Source organism: Lithobates pipiens, unplaced genomic scaffold (assembly GCF_037356315.1).
Source record: "Lithobates pipiens isolate NorthernLeopardFrog02 unplaced genomic scaffold, aLitPip1_a1.2 Scaffold_18, whole genome shotgun sequence".
NCBI classification, from domain to species: domain Eukaryota; kingdom Metazoa; phylum Chordata; class Amphibia; order Anura; family Ranidae; genus Lithobates; species Lithobates pipiens.
This window is the reverse complement of record NW_027507758.1, coordinates 624,424,062-624,432,121: the sequence shown is the minus strand read 5'-3', so window position 1 is coordinate 624,432,121 and position 8,060 is coordinate 624,424,062. Positions and strand designations below refer to the sequence as shown.

The following is an 8,060-nucleotide window of genomic DNA, read 5'->3' as shown; positions in this document are numbered from 1 at the left end:
TAATTAACATAGTGATATTCTATGATCCTCAGCTATAATGCATTATTTCTCCTGAAATACATTATTGATAAAATTCAATACGTTATTGAAAAGAAAAAGCAATACGGCATTATGGACATTAGAAGGAGCCAATGATCATAGGAAATCACTACATAAAATAAAATACGCCCAATGTTCGTCATGGCTGGCCGATGTCTGGTCCTGTTTTTTGAACAATTTTTAGAAAAATAGACCTCTAAGTGTTTGGGAAAGCTCACACCACAAAATGTACTCAAATGGTAATGACTCCATTTTTATTTTTCTACTGCTATCAATGGCCAACACAGTACAACACTTCATCCATGTCTTTGGTGATCTCTGATCTCCTTATCAACTGTTTCTTACATGATGAGCCATGGAGTAGAGGTGTATATCAGGGTGTGCTTCTTCCCCACATGAGAGCTGTGATGTCCAGCAACATTCATATACCCTGTTTCCCCGAAAATAAGACCTAGCATAATTGTCGGTGATGGCTGCAATATAAGCCCTATCCCCCAAATAAGCCCTACCCTGTTTCCCCAAAAATAAGACCTACAAGGACTTTAACTAGGGCTTATTTGGGGGTAGGGCTTATATTGCAGACATCACCGACAATCACGCTAGGTCTTATTTTCGGGGAAACAGGGTAGAAGACATTTACCGCACTCAAGGCACTAATACACCTCGAGGGTTGTGTGGGATCCCCGATGTACAGGAAGACAGGACTTCAGTGAGGAACAATTCCCTCACTCAGGACAGGTAAGTGGCTTCTCCCCCCATGTGAGATCTCTGATGTTTGTAAAAATTGGTCTTATCTGAAAAACATTTCTCGCACTCAGGACAGGAATACGGCTTCTCCCCCATGTGAGATTTCTGATGCTTGTAAAGACTGGATTTCTGTGAAAAACATTTCTCGCAATTAGGACAAGAATAAGGCTTCTCCCCTGTGTGCAATCTTTGATGTGTGTAAAGATTAGGCTTTTGTGAAAAACATTTCCCACACTCAGAACAGGAAAACGGTTTTTCCCCCGTGTGGGACCTTTGATGTATGACAAGTTCTGATTTCCGTGCAAAACATTTTCCGCACTCAGGACAGAAATATGGTCTTTCACTCATGTGTAGTCTCTGATGTTTGTAAAGATTGGACTTATCTGCAAAACATATCCCGCACTCACTACAGGAATAAGGCTTTTCCCCTGTGTGAAACCTCCGATGCTTGACAAGTTCTGATTTTTGTACAAAACATTTCACGCACTCAGAACAGGAATATGGCTTCTCTCCCGTGTGAGATCTCTGATGTGTGATAAGATTGCATTTCTGCGAAAAACATTTCCCACACTCAGGACAGGAATAATGTTTTTCCCCCGTGTGCAATCTCTGATGTGTGGAAAGAGAAGACTTATGTGAAAAACATTTGCCGCACTCAGGACAGGAATGTGGCTTCTCGCCTGTGTGAGATCTTTTATGCACAATAAGATGGGATTCAGAATGGAAACACTTCCCGCACTCAGTACAGGAAAAGCTCTTCTCTGTTGGAAGGACGGCCCCGTCCCTCACAGTCTGAGGTTCCTCAGGATAAGAGGAATACGATGGTCCATCTACACTGTGTGGTGCCGGATGGACATTTGAGGTAGTCGGGTTTTCTCCTGGACTATACTGTGTGATGTCCTCATCTTCTACTTTACAGTCTGGAGACAAAGTGAGACAATCCTCTGAGGTTTTCCTCATCTCCCGTCCATCTACTAAAATAGAAATACAAAGATTATTACTAGACATGAGCTGATTGGTTCCCCTAAACCAGGACTCCGCCCACATCAGGCAGCTTTGTCTCTGGGAATCTTACAATTCCCCCCTCAAGGTAACTAGTAAATGGGTCCTCTGATCTCCTACCAGATCATTTCTTTATTCATGGACCTTAGTCAGAGAGTGAGGAAACAACGAGAACTGTCTTTTATAGGAGTGACAGTGATGAGGGGATTATAGGACGAGTGTCCCCTCCCCCTCTATCACTCATTGTCATCTTCCCAACACAAGAAGTCCTGCACTTCCTTATTTAGTCCATGATTTAGTCATGAATAACAGCGGGGCTGAGCCCCACCAGAGGTCAGAGAGTGAGGATGGGGGGAGAACAACCAAGATGAAGACTGGACTGATCCTGAAGACCACTGTGACAGAGGCTTTAGGAGGGGACTAGGGACAAGCCTCCTACCCACTGATTATGGCCCATGGAGGAGACTGGGAAATTTGTCTGCTTCTCCCGGCCAGAGCATGGAAAACAGCTCAATTCATCATCTGATCCCATGAAGAGAGCAGATCATTCTCTAATGATGGACAACAACGTGATGAATGCTAAGAGCGAAGCTTGGTTTAATTCTCTGAAATAAAGCTTTCCTTCTGGAGTGGATGGAAAGGTGTAATATTAATCTTGTACAGGTTAATGGTCAGAGGAAATATGGTGGCCCTCCTGCAGACTGGGTTGGAGAAGCCCCTCCACTTGGGACAGAAATATTCATCAACAATATCCCTCAATAAATCTATGAAGATAAGTTAATACCATTTTTTTCAGCCTGTTGGAACATTGTATGATTGTATTATGATGACTTCTCTAGTGGATACATTAGACATAGACAAACACCTGAAGACCGCATGTGTAATGTACTTTGTCTATTCAGGGCTGTAGACTGGTGCTGAACGGTCTTGGGTGTGCACTGAGTCACTTAGGTTTGCCTAGGTGACTAATTCTTAATTAGCTTACGGTTTAATTAGATCATTGTTTCTCAACCTTTTTTTCAGTCAAGGAATCCTTTAAAATTATAGACAATCTCAAGGCACCCCATTCTAAAATGTAAAAAACGATTCTAATAGCTTTACATAAGGCAGCAACATACTGAACACCCAACGTTAGAGGTGAATTATTCTTCCAAAGCAAATGCACCTTCGCACACTGGTACTGACTAGTATTCCAATGTTTCTCTTCTCCCTCAATTTTTCTCCATCAGTCAGCTAATGTCACCCCAGTGCTGAGGGAGAGGGACACAGGAGGGTAAAGCAAGGATGCCGTGGGTGCAACATACATCCTCCTTATTAACGGATGACATTAATTAGTTGTTAGGATGCCAGTGTCTAGAAAGTTGTAATGGTGCATAATGAAAACCCGTGGCTTTGTGTAACTAAAGGGCAGGCTTGATCCACCTGCTGGCTTGTATACAATTTTTGATCAATTTTCAGGCATTTTTCCAAGGCACCCCTGAAGAAACCTCAAGGCTCCCTGGTTGAAAAAAGCTGAATTAGATCATTGTTTATGTTGGCTCTTCATTACTGTTTACAGTTTGCATTGTCATGCTAATAGCCTCAAGAGGGGAATGTCCTCCTGGGGGGTATAAAGTAAGTGTCTGAGTTTTAATAAAGGGACTTCCAGTTTGCACCTAAGCTAGTGTCGTCTAGTTCTTGGCGCTCAGCTATCATACCTGGTTCCAGACTGGAGGAAACTGTATACTGACAGAAGCACCCAAACTGGGTTCTGGACAGTCTTTCACATTTAGTGGAAGCAGTGGGACGCTTCCTGCAGTCTGGGACATCCAAACTACCACAAGGATCTGAGGTCCGGTTAGCAGTAGAGCAGAGGTACAAATACCAGCCGCCATGGAAGAGGAATTCATAAGGAGGCTGCAAGAGATGTGGGTGCAGCACAGAAGACCAGTGCCAATGCAGGTCCTGCTGGGATGGTTTGGTTCTGTCCGCCGGCAACTCTGGAAGGAAGAGCTGGACCTAGAGCAGCGCTACCAGGGAAAAATTCTCCCCTCTGTCCAGGAAAGGTACTGGTTTCAATACAAAGCATGAGTGCTGCTATTGGGGGAACAACCACACAAGAGAGGACAGCTGAGTTAAGCGGGCTGGTCTGGGCAGAGTTACAGAGCCCTCACATGTGCATTTGGACAGTGGACAAAAGACTGACACAGAAGGCTCAGGCTTTGGTTATGATTGCTTGGGGCTGTTGTATGGGAGACTGTCAGTGGACCATGACTTTGGGAGTGATCTGGAGTGACATTTGGAGGAAATCGTGGACTACAGAGACCAGATGTTGAACGTCTTGGAAGTACACTGAGCACAGGAAGATTTGGAGTTTCTACCCACCCAGCAATGGGAGCTGGAGATTGCCTATAGACGCTGCTAGACTCTGCCCAGCAGCAGGGCTGGACTCCCTTTGCCTTTGACTATCGGGAGGTACCAGCCAAGAACTCTGAAATCCCAGCTGAAGTGTCGACAGTGGGGCAGAGAATTAGTGTGCTTTGCCTGACTCCACCAGCATCTATGGAAGTGGAGCTCCTATGGAGGAGTCATATGCTGACTCACCTTCACAAACCTGTTTCTGCACAGGATGAGCAGGAATGGAGGAATGCGTCTGTCCAGCAGCCAGGTGAGGGAATGGGAGATGGAGCTGCCAGATCATCTCCCAAGCGGCAGATCCACAGTCTGGAACATGAAGTGGTCATCCTCCCTCCCAGTGGCAGACCCACAGTTCTCCCTCCCCAACAGTTAGCCAGAGTAGAGGATGTGGGGTCTCAATCAGAAGCGCTAGCATCGGGGCAGAGCATGGCCAACCTCTGCGCAGCACCTTCAGCAGTTTCAGGGATCGAGGGAGAAGAGATAGCGAACCACAGTCCAAGTGGCAGTCCAAGTTAAAGAAAGGGGAGGAAGACATTCATCCTTCCCAGCGGCAGGCCAAGGACCAAGGCGTGGAGGTGGTTGTCCTCCCTCCCCAGCAGCAGATCCACAGTCTAGGAGTGGAGGACAGCCTCCCTCCCTAACAGTTAGCTGGAACGGATGATGTGGGGTCCCTAGCACTCTGCCCTGATGCCAGCGCTTCTGCTATCAACCTCTGCCCAGCATTGGCAACAATTCTGAAGCTCTAAGGAGTCACCACAGGTGGCCTCTCTCCCCAGCGACAGGCTGATGTAGTGAAGCTCTTACTCCCAACTGAAGCGTTGGCAATAGGGAAGAGCGCCGCTTGCCTCTGCCTAGTACTTACGGTGTCTCCATGGCTCCTGGGAGCCGGGGAAGTTTGACCCTCTCCCCAGCAACAGACTGAATGGTAAAGACCACCCAGCTGAAGTGCTGGCAGCCAGACAGAGTGTCCATGACTTTTGTCCCACATCTACGGATGACAACCCTTCCCTGCGGCCAAAAGTGGAGATCATGTGGACCAACTGTATGGGTTCACTCTGCCCGACTAACACACATCAAGACCAGGTGGAGGTCTGGGACCTTGTTATTTTACCTTTGATGGGTAGAAATGTGACAGACCAAACTGAGAAGGAGGCTTTTGGGAGGGGACTAGGGGGCAGTCTCCTACCTACTGATTAAGGCCCACAGAGGAGACTGGGGATTTTGTTTGCGTCTCCTGGTCAAAGCATGTTAATTGTTAATTACCTAATGGTTTAATTAGCTTACGGTTTATGTTGGCTGTTCGTTAATATTTACAGTTTGAATTGTCATGTAAATATAATCAAGAGGGGGATGTCCTCCTGGGGGGGAGGGTCCTAAAGTATGTGTCTGAGCTTTAATAAAAGGAGTTCCAGTTTGCACCTTAGCTAGTGTCCTCTAGTTCTTGGGTGCTGAGCTATAATACCTGGTTCCAGACTGGAGGACCCTATATACGGATGGAAGCACCCAAGCTGGATGCTGGATGGTCTGTCACAACCACCATCATTGGGTTATTGACTCCTTGTTCATTATCACTTTCTGTTTAAGGTTCCAAAGTTTGAGGATGTTATCACATTATTATCAACATGTAAAAGTCTGTGCTACAATCAAATCATCAGATATAAAATGGCCAGCTGATAGAAAATGGGTGTAACAAAAGAGAATACATATTATGTTTATATATAGTAGTGGGTAGAAGGGAGAGAGCAGAAGTCAGGACTATGTAATGTACATCATATTGTAAAAGATACAACCGTTAGTACTATATAAAATCAAGAGTATGTCATTCACAAAACAGAGTAAATAGCGCAGGGGGTAGAATTATATAATGTACAGTACAAATTATATAGTGTAAGGGTCAGGACTCGTCATCTTGGTATTCAGTAATCAGTGAAAGCTATGTTTATTTGAGACAAGTTGCAGAGGTCCCCACCGCTGCCTCCCATCTCCTGAGACTGCACTCAGTGACTTGGGTCTGAGACTATACAGACATATCCCTCCACCCAGCATAGCCAGCAGACATCGGAGCAAGTAATCTTGGGGGGGAATTCCTCTGTCCGAGATCTTGCCAGTGCCGGGTATGCGGCAGAAGACCCAAAACACATACCTCATGTGCATAAGTCGGCAATGCTTATGGCAGAAATCCATATTTTGCTTTCAGCTGAACCTCAGAATCCACATAAATTAAGTCTAGATACATAAAAATTGCGTCTGCAGCACAGAGAAGGAAGATCATTTAAGAGAAATATAGGACGGGGAACACAGCTCAGGAAAGTGACCAGGGGATTACAGGCTGATATCACCCAGTCCTTGTCCTACTCTGGACCAATCAGTGAGCAGTATGGGTGGAGGAATGTATTTAGTGTTAATGACCCACCTGTACTGATCTCTGTAGGAGTGTCCTCCTCTATAAATGTCCCCGTTATTCCATCCTCCTCCATAGACTGCTGATCATCCCTCATATAGATCTCTTCTTCTTCTGTTTTAACCTCAACTTTGAAAATCAGGTTTCCACTCTGAATGTAGAATAAAAATGACATCAATGGTAACAATGCAGATAATGTACAGATCCTAATGATACTATCAGTGATTGTTCCTCATCTACCTGATCGTGTTTGGCATAGTTGTGATCTTCCTGTGTGGAATCCCGGGAATACAGAGGACGGGGACATCTCTCTGGTGGGTTTCTGTAGCTGGATGACTCCATTATGGTGTCCTGGTACAGATCTTTGTGTTCTTTTGTGTCCTCCTCTGTAAATGTCTCTATTAGTCCCTCCTCCTCCATAGGTATGTGAGGGATGATCAGCAGTTTATCTTCTTCTGCTTTACCCTCAACTTTAGAATCTCTCAGGTCTTCGCTCTGAATATATAATAAAAATTACATTAATTGTAACAATGCAGATAATGTACAGATCCTAATGATACTATCAGTGATTGTTCCTCATCTACCTGATGATGGTGGGGGATGGTGTGACCCTCCTGTGTGGAATCCCGGGAATATAGAGGATGGGGACATCTCTCTGGTGGGTTCCCATTACTGGATCCATCTGTAGGAAACACACACACTGACTGAATACATTGTTTCTATGTGTTTATCAGATGATGGGGGATCTAGGTGGAGCCTCCGTACTGCTCTCTCCTTTACAATAAAGTCTCCTCTTACCCGGTGATGTGAGGGGCGGCTGATTGTCCATCATGACGTCCTTGTAGAGATCCTTGTGTCCTTCTAAATACTCCCACTCCTCCATGGAGAAATAGACAGTGACATCCTGACACCTTATAGGAACCTGACACACACAATGATACAGTCACCATCCAGACACATCCCTTGTCTGTTACTGGATAATGTCCTAGAATTCCCGGCACCGCTCACCTCTCCTGTCAGCAGCTCCATCATCTTCTTGGTGACTTCTAGAATCTTCTCCATGTTGTGTCTCTCAGGTTTTAGGGAGTCACATGGAGGCTCTGTGATGGTCATATGATCTCCTGAGTTCATAAGAGGAAATCTCTGTATTGAAGAGCCAATAGGAATATCATGTTAGAATCCCAGAAACCTCCTCACCTCTCTGATCTGTGTTTTATTAATAGAGATAAGAGTGATGGAGCGTAAAATGGACAATGAACCTCCACTCCACTTTCGACCACAATGTTTATTTGGTTGTGTTGCAGGTTATTCTATTAGTAGAACCTACATGAGTTGTGTCCTGTGTGATTTTTGTCTTTGCCTCTATACCCTGCTTGTTAAGTGCCTTATTGTGTCATTTGATGTGAATCGTTGCCTGTTACTTTTATACGAAATAAAAATCTTTTATGGGGGGAAAAAAAAAAAAAAAGAGTGA

General features: G+C 45.0%; 1 protein-coding gene across 1 annotated transcript in view; it reads right to left on the bottom strand.

Moving 5' to 3' along the window:
- Positions 1-274: 274 nt before the first annotated feature.
- Positions 275-8,060, bottom strand: part of LOC143986867 (uncharacterized) — a 173,717-nt gene continuing 165,931 nt past the window's right edge. The window contains exons 23-28 of the mRNA XM_077485273.1: positions 7,595-7,729; positions 7,385-7,508; positions 7,171-7,268; positions 6,827-7,081; positions 6,599-6,737; positions 275-1,760 (exon numbers count right to left, since the gene is read on the bottom strand). Of these exons, the coding sequence (XP_077341399.1) occupies positions 769-1,760; positions 6,599-6,737; positions 6,827-7,081; positions 7,171-7,268; positions 7,385-7,508; positions 7,595-7,729 (1,743 nt within the window). The 3' untranslated portion in view covers positions 275-768. The remainder of the gene's footprint in view (positions 1,761-6,598; positions 6,738-6,826; positions 7,082-7,170; positions 7,269-7,384; positions 7,509-7,594; positions 7,730-8,060) is intronic.